Source organism: Anas acuta, chromosome 25, assembly GCF_963932015.1.
Source record: "Anas acuta chromosome 25, bAnaAcu1.1, whole genome shotgun sequence".
Lineage (NCBI taxonomy): Eukaryota > Metazoa > Chordata > Aves > Anseriformes > Anatidae > Anas > Anas acuta.
In genome coordinates this window covers 846,826-867,384 of record NC_089003.1, presented here as the reverse complement: position 1 = coordinate 867,384, position 20,559 = coordinate 846,826, and the positions used below count along the sequence as shown (strand labels likewise).

General features: G+C 64.8%; 1 protein-coding gene across 12 annotated transcripts in view; it reads left to right on the top strand.

Moving 5' to 3' along the window:
* SRCIN1 (SRC kinase signaling inhibitor 1) overlaps positions 1–20,553 on the top strand; it is a 62,606-nt gene extending 42,053 nt beyond the window's left edge. For 8 of the 12 annotated variants that reach the window (XM_068660632.1, XM_068660637.1, XM_068660638.1 and 5 more), the window contains 17 exons: positions 5,506–5,698; positions 5,814–6,012; positions 6,544–6,637; positions 7,055–7,884; positions 8,248–8,340; positions 8,454–8,497; positions 8,827–9,005; positions 9,159–9,334; positions 9,574–9,704; positions 10,584–10,731; positions 11,627–11,939; positions 12,256–12,505; positions 12,626–12,780; positions 12,859–13,011; positions 13,359–13,475; positions 14,649–15,911; positions 18,063–19,227. In XM_068660632.1, coding sequence (XP_068516733.1) covers positions 5,506–5,698; positions 5,814–6,012; positions 6,544–6,637; positions 7,055–7,884; positions 8,248–8,340; positions 8,454–8,497; positions 8,827–9,005; positions 9,159–9,334; positions 9,574–9,704; positions 10,584–10,731; positions 11,627–11,939; positions 12,256–12,505; positions 12,626–12,780; positions 12,859–13,011; positions 13,359–13,475; positions 14,649–15,911; positions 18,063–18,215 — 4,491 coding nt within the window. In that variant the 3' untranslated portion in view covers positions 18,216–19,227. Of the gene's footprint in view, positions 1–5,505; positions 5,699–5,813; positions 6,013–6,543; positions 6,638–7,054; positions 7,885–8,247; positions 8,341–8,453; positions 8,498–8,826; positions 9,006–9,158; positions 9,335–9,573; positions 9,705–10,583; positions 10,732–11,626; positions 11,940–12,255; positions 12,506–12,625; positions 12,781–12,858; positions 13,012–13,358; positions 13,476–14,648; positions 15,912–17,765; positions 18,038–18,062; positions 19,228–20,392 lie in introns of those variants that run through there. The other 4 variants (XM_068660633.1, XM_068660641.1, XM_068660642.1 and 1 more) reach the window with 4 other exon arrangements.
* The last annotated feature ends 6 nt before the right edge of the window (positions 20,554–20,559 follow it).

The following is a 20,559-nucleotide window of genomic DNA, read 5'->3' as shown; positions in this document are numbered from 1 at the left end:
TGCTGGCAGCGCGGGGACAAGCGGCCACAGCCCGGCAGGTCCCACGCAGTCCCCGTCCCCTCTCCCTGTCCCCACGCGTCCCCCACGTGCCCGGGGCTGGGTGCTGAGCCTGGCCCTGCTCTGTCCGGGGGGGGTCACTCCCTGAGTGGGCATCTCCAAGGGGCGTACACATGGGTAGGGATGAGGGGTGTGGATAACGGCTGATAGAAACGGATTTATTTTATTATTTTTTTTTTTGTAGGTAGGGATAAAATATCCTTCCCCTCCGCTCCCTGCAGTGCTGGGAGAGCCCGGTGGGGTCTCACCCCTAGCACAGCCCCGACCATCGGGGTGCTGCTCCCCCGTGCCCACCCCAAGACCTCAGCGCTCCACCAGCTGGGAGCTGCGCTCAGATGCTGGATTAACCGCCGAGAAGGGGATTACGAGGAATTAATCCAGATCAGTGTCCGACCAGGGGCTGCAGCCGGGGCTTTGTGTGCTCGGTAAATAACCGGTTGCCTCGCTTTGCCCAGGGCTGGGCTCGCCAGCACCGTGCCAGCTGCTGCCCAGGGCGGATTTCAGGGACTTTTATCCCAATCGTGTGGCCCGGCGGAGGGGATGCGGAGCGGGGTGGGACCTGCCCAGGACCCCGTCCCCCTGTGGCAGGGCGATGCGCCCCCAGCCCGTCTGCCCTGAGCGCCTTGCAGCGCCTTATCCCTGCAAAAGCAGAAGGATGGAGCGTGGCCAGGGCAGGGCTGGGGGCAGCTGCCGCCCCCCGGCACGACCACCCTGCTCCAGCCCAGCTTGGGCACCCGCCTGGGGGCTTCTCCTGGAGGTGCCGGGGTCTGCGCCCAGGGCTGGAGGCTGCCTGGGATGTTAGCACGGCGAGGGCTGAGCCTGCCCAGCTGCGGGTACAGGTCTGTACTGGGGTCTGCGGGCTGAATTTGGGTGGTTCTGGGGGGGCAGAGGGGCCGGGATGGAGCTGGGGTTGTGCTGGGTGGAGCCGAGCCCTGTGCCCCGGGTGCATCTCCAAGGGGTGCGGAGGGACCCCCCTTTTGCTGCTTGGGCTCGGTGCTGCAAATGCTCTGACCCCGTGGGCTAAACACGGCATTTTCTGAGTGCTGCTGTGTCTGATGTGCAGAGGGACAGCAGAAACGGGCTGTAAATGGCTGCTTTTTCTAATACGAGTACAAACAGCCCCTGGAGCCCTCCTTGGGCAGGGGCAAGGTGCTGTCCCCGCTGCGACAGACCCTTTGCTCCCTTGTGGGGTCTCTCTGAGGGGTCAGGCTCGCTGCCTGGCGCTAGCAAGTGGGTGGAAGAATTGAGGAGGGAGAGCAGCTCGGGTGGCTTTGAGGTTTGCATGGGAACAGCCGTGGAGTGCCCTGCTCCACCCCGAGGCAGGATCCGTCCCGGCACACTGCTTTCCAAAAATCCTGGTTGAGGTCAGTTCCCCTCTCCCTGCCTCCATCAAGACCGAAGCCTGTCCCTAACCATCGGGGTGGCTGCAGCACCCATCACACAGCACCCATGGGAGAGCCCCCATCTCACCCAAATCCTCCGGGCACCGCTCAGACCTCAGCTCCCTGGAAGCTGGCAGGGAGGGAGCAGGGCAGAGGGGGGGGGATGGAGACAAGGGGCGGGAGGAGGAGGAGAGGAACATCCTTATCTAGCCAGGCAGATATAATGAAGCTGCTTCAGCACTGACAGGAAAGGGATTGTTGGAAGTTTTAGGAGCTAAAAGAATTGCTTAATTGTGTCTTTTTTTAGCTCTGGGGAGATAAAAGACAAAGGCCCCCAAGTCCCCCCCTTTCCCCATCCCACCTCTTTTACATAAGGCTCCCGGGGCAGCACAGAGCCGGGCTGGGGGGGGCAGAGCTGCCTTCCTGGGGGTCTGGGGAGCCAAAAGTTCTGCAAGGGGCTTTTGGTGGGCAAATCACCCAAGCAGCACCCCTGGCACTGTCCCAGGCTGGAGATGCTCTGCTGATGCCTCTGCACCAGGGAGATTTCCTCTGCTCTAGCTTCCAGGAGGTACCGGGGGCTGTGAAGTGCCCCGGGGCAGGTGAGCGGGTTTCGTTTTGGGGCAGGCTGCAGTCCCCCTGCCCCTGCTGCCTGTCCCCGCAGCCATCGCATCTCTGCCCCCCCCCATAGCGAGCTCCTTGCTGGGCTTCCCTCCCTCGGTGCGGGGCTGGAGCAGCTGCCTGCTGGCCTTGGGCAGCTTTGTTTGGCTTCTGGGCACTTTTACTCCTCGGCTTCCCCTCCGTGCTCTGCCCATGAACCCGCTGCTGCTTCCCACGCTCGGGGCTGTGCCGTGCTCCCACCAGGGCACAGTGCGGGGCCCCCGGTGCTGTGTCACCCCGGTGCTGTGTCACCCCGGTGCTGTGTCACCCCGGTGCTGTGTTACCCCGGTGCTGTGATGCTCGTTCAGCAAGAAATGGGTCATCTCCCAGCGTGGCATCACCGCGGCAAGGGGGACGCGCTCCCCCCTCCACCCAGCCGCTCGCTGCCGCCGTGGATCTCAGACACCGCAGGGAAAACCTCAGTGCCGGGGGCACGTGGGGGACATCGGCTCTTTGGAAGCCGCAGGGTGCTGAGCTCTGCACCGGGGCTCTGAGCTCAGGCAGTGGAGCATAACGGAGCGGGAGGGGGCTGAGCACCTTCGCTCCCAGGCTGGGGGTCCTGAGGCTGCCTCCGTGCAGAGCGTGGCTGCACCCAGGATTTATCCTGCACCCCCAGCTGCCACCAGCATCAATCCTTTCCCAGCCCGGTTGCTCAGCCATGGGGCCGCGCTGTGCAGCAGGCAGGGAGATAAGGCCGGGGGATGAAGGATGCTCTGGGGGAGGAGGATGCTCCTCTCCTTGGCTGCCGCAGCCGCTGATATCTCGCTCCCCAGCTGCAGGGTGTGACATGCGCTGGGCCAGACGGAGAAAGAGATTTCCCTTCTGGAGTCGTGTGAGGGTTGGTGTTTGTTTTTTGTCGTGCATGGGAATGAGAGCTCAGATCCAGCACCTGAGCACGGGCCCTGGCAGATGCTCGTGGAGCCCGAGCTGTGTGTGCGGGGAGGAGGCAATGACACAGCCCCCACCCCGGCATCGGGGCAGTGCTCAGCCCAGCACAAGGCTCCCCCTGGCAGCTCCGGGGGGCTCTCAGTACCCTCCTGGTGGTGGAGCTGCTGCCACAGACAGGTCCCGGGCACTGCCCAGCCCAGGGCTTTATCTGGCACCCAGCAAGGCAGCATTGGGCCCCCCCCAGCATCTCCAGGAAAGCAGGGGCAGGGATCCGGGTGCCCATTTACCATCAGGATGTGTGGGGGCTGAGCTGTCAGTGTATTACCTGATAGCGGGATAAGTCGTTAGCGAGGCAGAGCAATAAAAAACAATTCCCTCGGAGTCATCTCATTAACGGTCCACGGGAGGCCAAGGATGGAGCTGCCGGCTGCTGCCTGGGGCTCTGCGGGTGCCCCGACCCTGTAGGTGCCCCCCACCAGCCCTTGTGGCTGGAAAGGCCACTGGCAAGAAAGGGCAGAGCCCCCCCCGCAGCACTGGGGGCTGCTCAGCCCCTCTTCCACCTTGGGGAGCGATGCAGGCACCAATCCTGCCCCTGCTGGGGCTGCGCTGCCCGGGCGCATCCCTTCGGCTGCTGCTGGTCCCTCTGCATGCCAGGCTGAGCATCAGCCTAACGAGCAGAGCGGTCCCTTCCGGGCCAAAAATCCATTAATTTTCATCTCGCTGGGATTTTTTCCTCCTTCTTCTCTTTTTTTTCTTTTTTCATTTTTTTTTTTTTTTGAGGATGCCATAATTAGCTCCATCCGAGCGGCTTAATTACTCGAGGCCGGCTGAAGCCCCCGGGGTGGAGGCAGAGGGCAGGCAGGGTCCGGGCTCATTGGGGCCAGGAGCAGGGGCCGTGCAGGGGCAGCTGTCCCCAGCCCACCCCAGCCCACCCCAGCCCACCCCAGCCCCGCTGCGTGCCGTGCGTTCGGGTGCTGAGCTGGGATGCGCACACCGCAACCCATAGCAACAGCGATGCGACGTGGTGACAGCCATCCCATCGGGGAGGGAGAGACAGAGACCCCCCCCGGATGAAATCCATTTTTTAACGATTCTTTTCTCCAGACCGAACATGTACCGGGGGCAGGGCGCTGGCCGGGGGTGGGATCCCACCTGGGACCCCCCCCCGATGGAAGAATTTCAGCATCTGCGCTGCCTGCGAGCCTCGCGCTGAGACAACAACAGCAAAACTAAGCAGTCAATTTTCCAGCAATTAGCTGCAGCGAGAACATTTCACGTCCTGGAAAACCCCGCCCCACAGGATTAATTAAATCCTCCAATTAATGTCTGATTTAAATGACGGTGATGGCTGTTATCATTTCATATTGATTTTTCTTTTTGGTCTTAAAATAGAGCTGTTGTCCCTTCCACGCCGCCTTTTCCACACCCCGGGAGCTGTTTGTTCTCTCTGTTTGATTTGCCCACGTTCAACGTGTGTCTGGAAAATCGGGGCCTGCAGCCCGGGCGTTGACAGGCAGCGTGTGCTCCGCCGTGTGGGTGGGCACCTGCGGGACCTGGACCTGCTGACGCAGTGTCTGTCTGTCCGTCCGTCCGTCTGCCTGTCCGACCCCTGGCTCGGCTGTGGACGGGGTGGATGCAGCCCCTGGGCACGGCTGTGCCCTGGCACCGCTGCTCAGTGAGTTTGTCCTGCGCAAAGTCCCCTTCTGCCTGCTGCGGGGGCCACCCCATAAATTGCCCCCCAAGCCTGGAAGGGGCAGGAGCAGCTGCAGCCGTGGCTGCTGCCATTCCAGGAGGGCCACTGGGTGCCACTGGGTGTCACTGGGTGTCACTGGGTGTCAGTGTGCTGACCTCCCCCTGGCACCATCCTGTCCACACGCACAGAGTCCCCATACAGGGCGTAAGGACATTTGTGCAGAAAGCCCATGTCTGTAGCCTGAATTTCATGCAGGGATATATGCTTGGCCATGTGAAATTGGACTCCTGGCATATTAAATTTTCACTGCTGTAAACCCAAACCCATTACTTTCCCCCGGCTCAGGCAGCCATAAACCTTGCCGCTGCTTTGCTTCCAGAATAAGCCCGGCATTTATGTTTCCCGGGAGCTGGTTCATTGGCGTAATGGATGTGTAACCTCCTGTAATTGCTAAGGTTATTCCAGTGCTCGCATGCAAGCCCTGGCTCCGTTGCCAGCCAGCGATCGCTGCTTTTCTTTCGAGTGGGTTGCTGCTGGAGGAACTCGAAGGCGCCTGGGATGGTGCTGGGAGGCTTCGGGACGCGGAGTGCTGCGAGCCTCAAGTGGGAAACACGGGCAGGGGGCTGCAGGCACCGAGGGGCACACCTGGGTGCAGCGGGCGGAGGGGATGCTGAGTCCGGTGCTGTGCCCGTGGGACCAGCTGGGAGGGGGCTGAGCACCCCCAGCCACGGCTCAGCATCGCCAGCATCCTGCACGAGGCTCCTGGGGAGCAGGGGGGCACGGGGCAGGGCACCCCGCTCCCCTCACCTCCCCGTTGTCCCCTTGCAGACCAGGAGCTCCCGGCACTCGCAGGGTTCCCAGCCTGGCCTGGCCGACCAAGCCAAGCTCTCCTTCGCCTCGGCCGAATCGCTGGAAACCATGTCGGAAGCGGAGCTGCCCCTGGGCTTCAACAGGATGAATCGGTTCCGGCAGAGCCTGCCCCTGTCCCGCTCCACCAGCCAGACCAAGCTGCGCTCGCCAGGTACCGGCACTGCGGGGGTCAGGGACGGGCTGCCCCGGGGCTGGGGGAGGCACCCGGGGCGTAAATCCTGCCCGTGGCACGTCACCGGCATGGCATCGGGGTGCTCTGCTTCCAGGGGTCCTGTTCCTGCAGTTTGGGGACGAGACGAGGCGCGTCCACATCACCCACGAGATCAGCAGCATGGACACCCTGCACGCCCTCATCGTCCACATGTTCCCCCAGAAGCTCACGATGGGGATGCTGAAATCCCCCAACACTGCCATCCTCATCAAGGACGAGTCGCGCAACGTCTTCTACGAGCTGGAGGATGTCCGGTGAGGGGCGGGCACACACGGGGGGAGCTCAGGAACTCGGGCAGGGAGGGAGCAGCAGCCCCCCAGCCTTCCCTCCTTGCACAAACCCTCCTGGCTCGCTCCTGGCACGGGGTGCTGAGCACATCAGTTTGCATTTTTCATCCATCTCGGAGGCAAGCTGATGTCGGCAGCCTCGCTGCCTGCGGTCGTAGTCCGGTGTCTCCCTTTCCAGCAGGGATGGAAAGGTTCTTGCAACGGGGAAGGGTTTCCTTGAAAATGGGGGAGGAAACAAAGAGCTGGTGGGGGGTGAATGCCTTCAAAAGGGACCACGGCGGGCAAAGCTTGCTCATCCCTACTGAGCTAAACCAGCCCCTGGTGCTGCAGACCTTGACCTGGCTTCTCTCAGGGGATCCCTGACATTGATCTCTGCTTCTTTGAGGGTGTTAAAACGGAGCCATCGGTAGTCTGCGAGCAGCAGGGGGGGCGTGGGTGCAGTGCCGGGGCTGGGAGGCTGCCGGTGGTGCCGGCTCACGGCTCTGCCTCTGCTTGCAGTGATATCCAGGACAGGAGCATCATTAAAATCTACCGGAAAGAGCCGCTCTACGCCTCCTTCCCAGCCTCCCACATCACCAACGGCGACCTGAGGGTAAGGGGCTGGGTGCCCGGGGCAGGGCTGAGCCCCCGGGGTACGGGGCTGGGCTCTGGGAGAGGGAAAGTGATGGAGATGGAGGGCCGGGTAATTGCTTTGTGTTTGTGGAAGGAGTAATGACTGCCATTCCTCTTCCCTGGTCCCGGCATTGTTAAGTGTTGCCTTAAAAGAATGGATGTTTGGGGCCTGACAGGGGGGTGATAAACATGATAATTTGGGGATTCATCAGAATAAATCATCCTGCTCCCGGGGATGGGAAGGAGGGAGCTGCTGTTTGCCAAGGCCAGGTGAAGACGTGCAAGCCGCAGCTCCCGGTCCTTGGAGGGGGGACACCAGGGCAGGGGCTGGGACAGGGAAGGGGCCGAGGAAGGGGCTCAGGGACACCGTGCTGACGACCCCTGCCCCTTTCCGCAGCGGGAGATGGTCTACACCTCCCGGGAGTCATCTCCCACCCGCCGGCTGAACAACATGTCCCCGGCCTCCCACCTGGCCTCCGGCTCCCCTCCGCCCGTGCTGCAGTCCTCGTCCCCGTCCCGCTCCCGCATGTCCTACAGCGGGGGCCGCCCGCCCTCCTACGCCGGCAGCCCCGTCCACCACGGCGAGCGCCTCTCCAACCTGCCGCCCGCGCCGGGCGTCTCGCCCAGCCCCAGCGCCATCCTGGAGCGCCGCGACGTGAAGCCGGACGAGGACCTGGCCGGGAAGAACATGGTGCTGGTGAAGAACGAGGGGCTGTACGCAGACCCCTACGGCATGGTGCACGAGGGCCGGCTCAGCATCACCTCCACCCAGTCCCTGGCCGGCATGGGGGACCCTTTCGGCTACTCGGGGGGGCTCTACAAGCGGGGCTCCGTTCGCTCCCTCAGCACCTACTCGGCGGCCGCCTTGCAGACGGAGCTGGAGGACGGGCTCTACAAGCCCAACGCGCAGATCTACAGCGACACGTACGGCCCCGGCCTGGGCTTCCGCATGCCCCCCTCGTCCCCGCAGAAGATGTCCGACGGCCGCCTGGTGGACGTGCAGCCGGGGCAGAGCCCCCACAGCCCCTACTCGGGGCCGCCGAGCCGCTCCTCGCCCGTCCGCCAGTCTTTCCGCAAGGATTCCTGCTCCTCCGTCTTCATGGAGAGCCCCGTCAGCAAACCCCGCAACCCCAGTGCCTCGGGGCCCCCCGAGCTCTTCCCCGGCCCCGGCGACCGCCCGCTCTCGGGGTTCAGCTCCCCGGTGCCAGCCAAGGATACAGAGACGAGGTGAGGAAGGGCACGGGGGGAGCATCCCCGTGGGAAGGGGGCTCTGCTTTCAGGTCACCACGATGCAGGCAGGGAGCTGGGGCAGAGCAGGGCCAAGTTTGTCCCAGTCCATCCCAGTAGAAGCACTGGGGTGCGCGATGAGCACCGAGCTGTGCGGGGCTGGAGGAGCCACCCGGGGGCAACGGGAGGGAACAAAGGGGTTGGGTACAGCAGGTGATGGCTGCATTGTGCCCCCTGTGCCCCCCCCGGGACCTGCACGGACCCCAGCACCGGGTGGGTGAGCACGGGTGAGGCCAGGACAAGCCGTGCCATGGGGGGGTCCGTGGTGCCGTGCCCCCTCCTCACCCCCTGCCTCCCTCCCAGGGAGCGGATGGAGGCGATGGAGAAGCAGATCGCCAGCCTGACCGGGCTGGTGCAGAGCGCGCTGCTCCGCGGCTCCGAGGCGGAGACCCCCAGGTAAGGGGCAGGGGGGGGCAGGCGTGGATCCGGGGGGGGGCTCCTCCAGGCAAAGTGCTGGAGAGGGCGGAGGTGCCTGATCCGCGCTCACCCCCTCCTCTCTTTCGTTGCAGTGAGAAGACAGAAGCCACCAATGGCGGGACCCCCCCGTCAGCGTGTAAGTGGCAGGGGGGAGCTGCAGAGCCACCCCCCCATAGTGCCCCCCATGTCCCAGGGCTGCTGTGGGTCCCTGGCCCCGGGAGCTGTGCCGCTGCAGCCCCATCCCATGCCAGAACCTGGGGGCGGGGGAGTCCCATCCTGCCAGGGGGCAGCTCCGATCCGGGCTCACCTTGGTGCCAGCATGGGGACAGAGCTGATGGCAGCTTTGGAGGCCAGGCAGGGGCAGTGCTGGACTGGAGCAGAGTGGGGAAGGAGAGGGTTCCCCGGGAAAACCCCGCTGGGACCGGGTGGTGCCTTCCCTCAGCAGCTGCTGCTTGCCCCCTGCAGCCACCAGCCGCAGCGGCATGGGGACCCCGGTGCCCGCGCCCCCGCCGCCCTCTGCCACCAGCACGCCAGCGGGGCAGCCCACGGCCATCACCCGCCTGCACATGCAGCTGCACCTCCACGACCTGCAGCAGAACGCCAGCGACCTCCGCAACCAGCTGCAGCAGCTCAAGAAGCTGCAGGTGGGTACACAGGGGGGGCCCCCCACCCTGCCCAGCTCTGGCCGGGAGGCTCCAGCCCAGGAGCGCAAAAATCCCCCCCTTTCCTGGCCACCTTCTTGCGGGGCAGCTTGCCCAGGCAGCAGCCTGACCCCCTCCCTTGCCCCCCACCCCTAGCTGCAGAACCAGGAGACGGTGAAGACGATGCTGCGGAGGACGGAGACGGAGATCAGCGTGCGGGTGACCGACACCATGCGCAAGCACGAGGACCCCCTGCAGCGCCAGCGCAGCCTGGTGGAAGAGGAACGGCTCCGGTACCTCAACGAGGAGGAGCTCATCACCCAGCAGCTGAAGTAAGCACGCGGGGGGGTGTCCTTTTGCCATGACCCCCTCCCCAGGCCACATCCTCTGCTGGTGTAAAACAGAGGCACTGAATGGTGCCAGCCCCATCCCTGACCGTGTGCCCAGTGTGGGAGGGAGGACACGGCTCCCCCTGTCCCGTGGGGACCTGCCCATGGCCACCAGCTCCTCCCTGGGGTCTCCAGCGTCCCGGCACAGCAGTGACACCCCGGGCCCTGCTTTGTGCTCGCAGTGACCTGGAGAAGTCGGTGGAGAAGATCCAGAAGGACCTGGCCCACAACCACCGGCTCATCCCCGTGCAGGAGCTGGAGGAGAAGGCTGTGGTGCTCAAGCAGCTGGGGGAGACGCTGACAGACCTCAAGGGTGAGGAAGGGGCCGGGTGCTGGGGAGGGGGAGGATGCTGTCAGCCCCCATTGGTGCTGCTGCGTGGCTCCAGGTCTGGGTAAATGCATTTTTGGAGCCCGTTCTGCTCTACGTGGTGTGTCCATGCCCCAGGTGCCAGTGCAGGGCGGCATTGTGTGTCCTGCAGGCTGCCCGGGTGCAAGGGCTGTGCCCCGTGCTCCTGCTGAGTGCTGCTCCCACGGACGCGTCCCTGGTGCTCTGCCGGTGCCAAAGTCATCCCGAGTCCCTCTGCCAGCTCCCTCATGCTTCACACTGCTGCCCCAGGGGACGTTTCTCTCGCCCCCCTGCACGCTCTGCAGCGATTTTGCTGCTCCTGCAGTCTCCTGTCCCCGGCTGTCCCCTCCCTGCCGTCCCCCAGCAGACGCCCTGCACCTCGATCCGAAGTGGCAGAGCTCCTGCGTGCCACAGAGTGGGCAGACGGAGCGGGGACTTGGCAGAAGTCGCTGAGGCTGCGAGAGGCAGGGACACGGTGGGGACACGGCGGGGACGTGGGGAGGGCCTGGGGGCACGGGGCAGAGCTGGGAGCAGCTCCCCTGTCCTGCAGGGAGATCGGCTGATGCTGAGCAGCCAGGACAAGTGCATGGAGCAGGGGTGGGCAGCCAGGAACGACCTGCTCTGTGTCCCCAGCCACCAAGCCTGCAGGGTCCCGGTGACCAAGTCCTGGCTCCGGGGGCTGGGACCAGTGCCTGCGAGAGACAGGGAGGGATGAGGGGCATGGGGAGGTGGAGAGACAACAGCCTGGGCTCCCCAGGACCCGTCCATCCGGACACGGTGGCTGCGGTGGTCTTGGTGGGTGTGGGGTCCCCTGCAGTGCCCCCTGACCCCCCTCTCCCACCACAGCCCAGTTCCCCAGCCTGCAGAGCAAGATGCGGGTGGTGCTGCGGGTGGAGGTGGAAGCCGTGAAGTTCCTCAAGGAGGAGCCCAACCGCCTGGACGGGCTGCTCAAGCGCTGCAAGACGGTGACGGACACCCTCGCCCAGATCCGCAGGTGAGCGCCGAGCCCCCAGCCCAGCCCCTGCCCCGCAGCCCCTGCTCCACGTCCTCCTTGCAGCCCCACACAGCTCCACGGTCCTTCCCCTGCAGGCAGGAGGGGGTTGTATGCACCTCGGAGGACACAGCAGGGTGCTTCAGATGCTCCTGTGTCCTCCGCCGCTGTGCCAGTGTCCTCTCTATGTTAGGGGTCAGAATTCCCAGAGACATTGAAAAAAAAGTTCATTTTTTCTGCTAAGGAATTAAAAGACGCCCTCGGTCCTTCTCAGGGCGTACGTGGGAACCCCTCTTTCAAAACCAATCTTTCCTTGCCACCCTGAAAAAAAAATGGTCATACATCTGCATGCAATGGGAACGCTTGATGTGGTCAGAAATCTCTTTCCCGAGGAACAGAAAACTCTTCTGATGGAGAAAATCCTCCCCCCGATCCAGTGGCGGAGGCACTGCACCCACCTGCCTGCTCTGATTACAGAACCTTTCACCAGAGCTTACAACTTGGCCAGGCTCGAGGAGCGCTCCGCCAGCGGGGCTCGCCTCAGGCTCGTTTCTAGCCTGGTTTTCTATGGAAATGAGCTCGTGTGATCACACGGAGCATGAATCTGCCCGCCTGTCATTCCCCTTTCCTAATAACTTCTGAATCCAGAGGGCAATTGCAGCCAGATCTGACAGAGGGGCAGAACTTGGAGAGATCCGATTTCTTCCAAGCTTCATGCCAAGGGACAGGCAGGTAGTGGAGCTGCTGATGCGCCCTGCCGAGGGGGGCTGGGGCTCGTCTCCAGCTCTTCCCAGCTCTCGGGGGTCTCAGCCGTGGAACACAAACACCGAGCGAGGGTCTTGGCGGAGCCGCTTGCGGGGGCTGCAGTGACCCAGCGCCTTCCCTCTGTCCCCTGCAGGCAAGTGGACGAGGGCGTGTGGACCCCCCCCAACACCCTCAGCCAGTCCCCCAAGAAGATGGCCCCCGAGACGGACTTCAGCAAAGGGCTGGAGCTGGAGATGCCCACCAGCCCCCCGGTGAGCCTCCACCACCTGACGGCTGCCACCGAGACCCTGGGCATGCCCAGCTTCGGGCACAGCCCCCCCCAGACCCAGACCCACCCCTCCAAGAGCAATAACCCTTCCCGAGCTCCGGAGATGGTGCCTGCCAAGACCCAGACGGGCCCGGAGACTCCCAGCAAGAAGAGCGCAGACAAAGCCGTGTCCGTGGAGGTAAGGACATGGGGCAGGTTCCTCCTGAGCTGTTTGAACAAAACCCACAGCTGGGGGGCTCCTCTGAAGGGTCGAACCCTGATGGAGCCCCCCCATGGCTAAAACTGGGAAGGGGAGCCGAGCACATCCTTCTTGATGGGTCTGTAACTGAGGGGGCATCCCAAAGGTGGGGAGCTCCAGGAGCTGGGCAGTCCCTGATATCGGGGACCCCCAGCGTGCCACGGAGCCGTGGGAGACCCCAGGTGCTGGGGAGGTGGTGGGGCAGGGTGGGCGATGGGGAGCTGCCGGGCTGCAGGGGCTGTGCCGGCTGTTGCAGGCTGCCGAGAGGGACTGGGAGGAGAAGCGGGCGGCACTGACCCAGTACAGCGCCAAGGACATCAACCGCCTGCTGGAGGAGACGCAGGCAGAGCTCATGAAGGCCATCCCCGACCTGGACTTCGCTGCCAAGCACAAGCAGGCCACGGGCAGCAGCAGTGCTGCATCCACACCCGAGCACAAGCCCTCCAAGCCGCAGCACGCACAGAAGTCCGCGGGCAAAGCTGACCCCAACAGCCGCAGGGGCTCAGGTACGGCACGGGGAGCTGGGGTCACCCAAAGGGTCCTGGGCTGGGGAACAGGCATTGGGGCAGGGCTTGGTGTCAGCTCTGCTTTTGGTCTCATGCCCTCACGGCATGGTTTGTGCCCAGACGAGCTGACGGTGCCGCGGTACCGGACCGAGAAACCCTCCAAATCGCCGCCACCTCCCCCTCCCCGCCGGAGCTTCCCCTCGTCCCACGGGCTGACCACGACCCGCAGCGGCGAAGTCATCGTCACCAGCAAGAAGGAGCCCGGATTTATGAAGGTGGGGAGCGGGGGCCATGGGGGGGTGTTGGGTCACCCCTCGGCTGCCCCAGCCCCTCACTGCCCCGCGCCCCCGCAGAAGGCCGAGTCGGAGGAGCTGGAGACCCAGAAGCCGCAGGTGAAGCTGAGGCGGACGGTGTCGGAGGTGGTCAGACCCGCATCCACCCCGCCCATCATCGCCTCTGCCATCAAGGACGACGATGACGAGGACCGCATCATTGCAGAGCTGGAGGTGAGCGTGGCGGGGGGGGGGCTGGGTGGCGATGCCCCTGGGCGTCCGCAGGAGCAGCTCCAGGAGCGACCCCCGAGCAGCAGCGCAGCGGTGGCTGTCCCCGTCCTCGCCCCGTCCCCAGCAGGAGCACGGTGCCACAGGGACAGGCAGCGTGGAGCAATCGCATCCTGCCCGGGGGGCGCAGGCGTTGTGAGATGTGGGGGGGCTCCGTGGCCGGGGCACATCACCAGCGGGGAGCAGCCGATGCCTCCCTCACTGCCAGCAGTGCTGAGCCCCCGTCCTGGAGGGGCTCTGTGCCTGTCAGCCCCAAGCCTCCCTCCTCCAACCCTTCGTGTTTGACTCCCCAGGTGTTTCAGAGAAGCTCTGCCTCCCCTTTCATTCCCAAGCTCGGTTACGATCCGCTCGCGGCTGCCGCCTCCCCTGGGCACGCAGCCATGTGGCCCAATGGAGCCGAAGGATGGAAGGTAACAGCTCGCCCCGAGCTCCCATCCCTCCTGCCGACATCTCCTCCTGGCCGGCTGCACTCTAACCACCGCCTCTCCCTCCTCTTCTTAACCTCACGGCTCCTTCCCCCTCTGACTTAACCAACTGACGGCTTCTCTTCACCCCCTCGCTCACTGCCACCGCGCGTACGGCACTGACACGGCACCGGGGCGAGCACTAACCCCTCTGCGGCACAGCACGGGGCTGTTGGATCCTGCAGCCACGTGGACGGGGGAGAGGCAGGGCCCCCCAGCACCCCACAATGCAGGGCGCAGGGAGGGCTCCCCGCTCTCGTGCCACGCTGGGTGCCCGGGTGGCCTGGCATCGTGTGGGGAGGGTGGCACCGAAGCGGGGCTGTGGACGGTGGCGCATGGAGATGTGGAGAGCCCCCTCCATGCGCACGATGCGGGCAGAAGGTGAAGGCTGGGGCTGAGGCTGGTTTGGCCCCAGCTCCCCCCATTTTCTGGGCTGCTGAGCAGAGCAGCAGGGGCTGGAGCCAGCTGTGCACCGAGCCCTGCGAGGCTGCAGCCGCTGCCCGGGGTAGGATTGGGGTTCGGAGCAGGGCCCCCCCTTGGCAGCAGCTGCTGGGGAGCAGCTCCTCTGCCAGAGCACTGCTCCAGCTGCCTCCCTGCAGGGCTGTGGTCCCCCAGGCACCGCACGGTTCGTTGCGTCCCCCTTGGGACAGTGATGGAGAGGTGCAGGGAGGACGGACGGGGTTTTCCAGGTCTAGGCTCTGTGCTTGCACATGTCGTGCCAGTTTACACCAGTACAAGAGAAATTTGAGCTGGACCATGGCAGGCGGGTTCTCAAACACCTTTGGGAGGTGCAGCAGCACCGAGTCTGTCTTGCTGAAGATTTTAGCCCCTTGTTGCTGACATCCCCCTTAAGGTTGCCTTACGCACAGCATAAACGTGGTCACTCCGTGCCTGGGGACACCCATGGGAGGTCACAGCTGCCCAGACCCGGCCAGGCAGGCAGGGAGCTGAGTGTGTCCCTTCCTATCCGAGCACCTTCCTGCAGCGATGCCCGGAGGGACCAGCACGAGGGGACCCGAAACAGCCTGGCCGTGCTCCCCGAGCAGCTGCCCGCTCCCTCCACCAGCAGGCAGCCCGCGCCGCTCCCCGGCTCCTAATCTGTCTGAATTCTCTACCTAGGAGCCGGTGGCCCCGGCCCCCCCGGGGAGCAGGGCGTTCTCCCTCCCGCAGATTGTGCTCACCGAGTGCGAGTCCGCGCCGCCGTCCCCCGAAAGCAACCCCGAGGTGCCAGTGGCAACGGGCTGCTCTGAGCACGGGGACACAGCTGGCAGCGGAGGAGCCGGAGGGGAGCTGGCACCTGAGGCGGGGGGGAGATGCCAAGCGTCTGCTGGCACCCCCAGAAAGTCTCCATCCACACCCAGGGGCTTTCCAGCCTCAGCCCCGCAGCCCCAAAGTGCCCCATCCCGAAGCCGTGAGCGCGCACCGGGAGAGACTCGCGGGTTCCCTCCAGCAGACAGCAAGGTCCCTTCCCCCCCAGCGCAAGGAGCGAGCCAGCCCATGGGGGCAGAAGGAGAGGACACTGCTCCGAGCCCTGCCGGGAGGCAGGAGGGCAGCAGCCAGCCTGCACCACGAGGTCCTGTGGCTGAGCAGCCTCCGCACCCCCAAGGGCAGGCTGCAGATCGGGGGGCCGAAGACACAGCGCTTGTGCCAGGGGCAGGCAGCCAAGGGCCCGGCGCCGTCCCCAGTGATGCAGAGTCCCAGGGAGGAGGCAGGCAGAGCTCACGGGAGGCATCCGTCCCTCCTGGACGCTCCGACGGGGTTTGCAAGCGGAGGGACCACCGTGATGGCTCGCCAGTGCCAAAAGCCAGGCGTCCCCCAGGCAGTGACCACATCCAGGGGAGAGAATGGTGCCAGGCTGGGCACCCCCAGGGACAGGTCGCTGCTTCCCCAGGGTCTCAGCGGTGTGCAGCATCACCGGGACAGGGCAGCGTGGGGCTGGCTGCCGGGGCAGGAGGAGGCGAGGAGGATGCAGGTGGGAAGGCAGCGGAGGGGCTCTGCTGCCCCGCTCCTGGGGGAAGGAGCGAAGGGGACGTGCCCCCCCTGCACAGCATGTCACCACGCAGCAAGGAGATCTACGAAGGCACCTACCAGAGACTGGATAGCCTGGAGGAAACCATCCGTGAGCTGGAAATGACCATCAGCGAGATCAGCAGCCACCCTGCGGCCGGATTGATGTTCCCTAAAGGACTGCTCGGACAAGCAGCGCCCGACGGCAGCGAGGAGATGAAGGCGCGTGCGGGGCACCTCCAGCACAGCGGCGGTGACGGGGGGACTGCCCTGGACCTCAGCCAGCCCAAAGGGGATGCTCCTGAGAGTTCGCCTCCGAGCCAGACCAAGCCACCTCTGCTGCCCAAGCCACAGCTCCCCCTCAGCAGCCCTCAGGTTTATTTTCTGTTCTCCCTCTTGGTGTGCTCTGCCCTCGGATTCACTCTGATGTCTTCTCTTCCTCCACCTCTACCTGCTCCCTCTCTGTGACTCTACCTCCACAAAACTCCTCCTGGAGCGAGGCTGCAGACAGCAGAGGCTGACGTGTGAAGGCAGCGGGTGCCAGTGGCACTGCCACCACCCTGCCCTGGCTCTGCACGGGTGTTGGGGCTGCTCCAGGTGCACTTTGGTCTGCACCGCTCACCTCGTTGGGAGCTGGCCGTGCCGCGGGGGGGCCGCTGTAGCTCAGAGCCCCGCAGTGACATCGGCTCAGCAGAGCGTTAGGAGAAGCAGTTGGCAAAGGAGCCCTCCCCTGGGGCCCTTCCAGGGCCAGCCTTGGCACAGCACTGCAGCTCTCCAGGCACACGCCAACAAGCTCCAGGCTCCCTCCCAGCTGGGCCAAGGCACCCTCTGGACGCTCGGGATGCTGGTGCTGCTGGTGCTGCTGGTGCTGGGTTAGGGGGCAGGGACCCCCTGCCCAGGCTGGGGCTGGAGCTGCCACCTCAGCCCCTGTGAGCCGGGAGCGGAGACTTTGGCTCCTGCAGCTCCCAGCAGCTGCTGCAGGGCAAGGAGGCAGGGCAGCGATGGGGGCAGGCACCCCGTGCCCCCCGTGCTGTGCTCACCGCGTGCCCGAGGGCAGCGCTGGCCCCGGCAGCGAGCGGCCGTGGGGCCGGCAGGGGCTGGGGGAGCTGAGCGGGATCGCAGCGCTCCTCGCCTTCCCATTTCACATAAGCACTTTTCTGAGGAACTGCATTTTAAGTGTCGCTGCGAAGCAGCAGATGTTTCTCCTAATTAAATCACAGCGCCGGCTCCCTGAAGCCGTCCAAATTGGTTTCTGCTGGAATCTGTGGCAGCCACTGGGCTCGCTGAATAGCTGGGAAAAGAGGGGGAAAAGTGCCCTCAGCTACTCACAAGTCAGCCTGCTCCTTTATTAACAATCAGCGCTCGTGAACGAATCTCCTTTTTCATTTGCAGCAATTATCTCAGCCCCGGTTCCCACTTACCCGGCGGTCCCTTTACAGGGCTCTGGCTGGGTGAATGGGCCTTCCAAGTGGGTGTAGCTGCAATTTGCCCCTATTGTCAGGCCCTGCTGCACCCCCTGAGCAGTGCAGAGGAGCAGCAGAGCTACGAGGTGGATTTATGGCTGTGGCTGGCACGTGTGCAGGCACTCACAAAGCAAAGCTCAGATCAGGGCTTGCCAGGAGAAGCCGCACGGCCGGAGCTGGCTCAGCCGGGGCTTGGGTCTCAGGGCACAGCCCGGGGCTGCTGCAGCTTGGATGCGAGCGCTGAGCTCCAGCGCCTGCCTGTACCCATACAAACTGTGACCCAGATGGGAACCGGATTCCCATGCGGTGTGGGAGTCCCCACGTCCCGGCTGAAGGAGCACAGGGGGTCCCACGGCGAGGCAGGGGGGACAGGGACTGATTTCCAGTGCAGGCAGCGATCCCACTGACCCAGCCCTGGAGATAACCTGTGGGCATCCCGTGCACGTTTTTGGGGCAGCACAGAGGGGCTGCTTTTGCCTCCAGGGGCAGCTGGTCCAGGCTGGCACGGGGCAGTCAGGGCAGCAGTGGTGTGGGGTTTCGGGGTGCCCACACAGGCACCGCTCTGGGTACCTGCTGTGGGGATCTGCTCGCACTTAGGGACGTGCCAACACGTAACGCTTCTCCTGCTGCTGCTCTCGCAAGTCTCTGTATCTCAGCCTGTGCGCATAGTTAATAAAAACCTCTATTCCCACTGCCGCCGTTTCCACCTGGAATCTGCTTCCACCTGACGTCGCCTCCTGTCCCGTCTCTGGGCTGTGCACCCCAGCTGGGTGCTGGCCTCCTGCCCTCCGCCTCCCGGTGTCTGCCCCTAACCCCCCGTTTGCGTTGCAGCTCTCGGTAAGTCCTGCCTGCTCCCTGGGCTCACCACGGCGCACGGAGCCCACGGCCCTGTCCTCGGCTGCGCTCAGCGCCACGGCACGGTGGGGCCGTGGGGATGGGGCCGTGGGGTCCCGTGTGGCCCCCGTGTGCTCCATGCCAGCAGTGCCTGGCTGCAGGCTGTGCTCGTGTGGTTTTTCACCTGCTGGTTTTAATCCTTGCCTCCCGAAATTCTCTGTCCTGACAGAGCGGGGGCGTTTCCATCCCGGCCATGAAGATGGTGAACCCGGCGTCCCGGCTGAAGCAGAGCCAGCAGGGCAGCCCCGACAAAAGCAAGCACATAAAGCAGCGGATGGAGTACATGCGGATCCAGGGACAGCAGCAGGTAGCCTATCTCTAGAGCAGGCTCCCCGGCGGCAGGGTGGCCACGAGCCCTGCTTGCCCCTGGCCGTGTTACGGGTGGTGGGCAGGGAGCAGGGACGGCCACGCCAGCCGAGGTGGCTCGCACGGCTCCGGACCCTCTCGGTGGCCGCTCTCCCCCATGGCTGAGCCTGGCAGGACGCGGGGTGCTGGCCCCCGCCACCGGGGTGGGTGCAGGCAGGGGGCTATCAGCGCCCCCCCAGCCCGGCGAGGGGCAGCCAGAGGGGGCTGCTGGGGAGGGAGCCGCAGCTCTGTGCGGAGCTGAGGGGGACAAGCTGTCCTCAGGGGTGGTGAGGATGAAGCAGGAGGCGACGTCTGTGTCAGCCCTGGGTGCTGCTGCCCCCCTGATGGATGGGGTGAGCCCGGCTCAGGGATCCCGGGGGATCCTGAGACTTCCCTGCAGAGAATTTGGCCACGGTGAGGAGGGGGAGCTGGCCAGGACCCCTCCCGTGAGACAGACGGGGTCTGGAGAGCCACAGCCCCGCGGCACGGCACCACGCTGCGCCTTCAGCCCGCCCCGCAGCCAGGAGGGGACCCCAAGGGTGGGGGAACCGGGGCACCCGCAGCGTGGAGACGGGGTTGGGGGGGCCACAGCAGCTGGAAGAGGAGAGCTGTGGGATGGGACTGTGCCTCCCTTCCGGCCCAGCACCGATCCCATCCCTGACCCTGACCCCATCCCTGTCCCCGGGGCTCCTCCACGCATCCGGATTCCACTTGCTCCTGTGTTGTTGGGGGGGGGCGGTGCTCGCGGGGCCTGTCCCAATCCCTCGGGCACGAGGCCAGGTGCCCCCAGCCAGGCCGTGTCCCCCCCCCCAGCCCCATCCCGCTCCTCTCCTCCCCTCCTGCCACTCTCCTCGCACCGGCCCCGCCGTGGGGGCACCACGAGCGGCTTCACCCTGTCCTGTCCTCCTCCCCCCCCCGCTCTGTGTTTCAGTCCCCTTCCCCGGGCCTGTCGTTAACAAACCACCCAATAAACCCGATTTTGCTCATTCTGTTGGATCCATACACCCTGCCAGGCAGATGTGAGGGGGTTCCCGGCTACCTCGAGCCGTAGCTGGGGCGAGTGGCGGCGGGGATTTCGTGCAATTTGCGCCAAGGTCTGATGAGCAAAACGGGCGCCTCTCGTGCACGGGGGTCCAGCCCACCCCCAACCCCCCCGGCACGCCGGGTCGGAGCCACGCACTGGTGCTGTTTGTCACGACTGCCACAGGGTCCCGGGTGGTGGTGGCATGTCCCCAGGCTGTCCTCGCCAGTCAGCATCCCCTTGGCTGAAAGCGTTCTGCATCAGCCCTCGTGGGTGCCTGCAGACTCGGGGTGCGTTTGTAGGCGGGCTCCCCTCCGGCACGTCGTCCCAGCCGCAGGGCTCCGTGTGGCCCTCCGTGGCGCCCGCAGCCCCCAGCAGCCGGGCAGGCAGCTCCTGGCCCCTCCAGGGGGGGTGTCTACAGATCCCCCGTGCCTTGGAAGCCTCAGCGGTGCCACCAAGTCCCTTGCCCAGAGGCCACGTGCTAGCACAGTCCCAGCTGTCCCAGTGTCACCGTGTTCCTTGTCACTTCACTCCCCTGAGTCCCCACCTCGGCACTCTGCGGCTGCATCAGCACGGCCCTGGACCCTGTCCCCCTGACCGGGGGGGTTCCTTGGCACCCTTGTCCTTGCACCTTGTCCCTAGTGCAGGGCTTGGCCATGCCCCAGCCCAGCAGCCCAGGAGACATCACCCCTTTTCCGGAGGCTTTTTTCCGGAGGTGCGTTCCGCCCCGGCTCCGTGCGCAGCAGCTTTGGCACACGTGAGCCCTTTTTGTCATCGCCAGCAGCAGGGTTGCTTCGTATCAACGGTGGCAGTGCCACCACCAGCACAGGTGGCGCAGGGGCTGGGGTGGGGGCTGCCACCTTCTCGGAGGACTGTGGCTCCCCCGGGGGCCGGCGCTGGGCTCTGATGAACAGCACCTCTGCGGCAGCCCCCGCCGGCCGGGGCAGGCACCGCGCAGCCTGCGTGCCCAGCCTAACACTGCGATTCTTGTCCCCCCCCACCCCACCTTTCTCCCCTCTCCCCTCCGCCTGCCTGCCTCTGTGTGTGCGTGTCTGTCCTCGTGTCCGTCTGTCTGTCTCTCTCTCTTTTTGTCTCTCTCCTGCTCCTCTCGGGGGTGCCCCCTTCCCATCCAGTAACTCGTGGAACCAGCTCATCTCGTGCTCTGTTTGTGGTGGACCTTTTCCAGCTGCTTGACCTCAGGCCTAAATCAATGCTGCTTCTGAACAAACTCCTGTTTCGTTTTGTTTTATTTTTTTTTTCCTTTTTTTTTTTTCTTTATTTTTTTGGTCTTTTTTTTTTT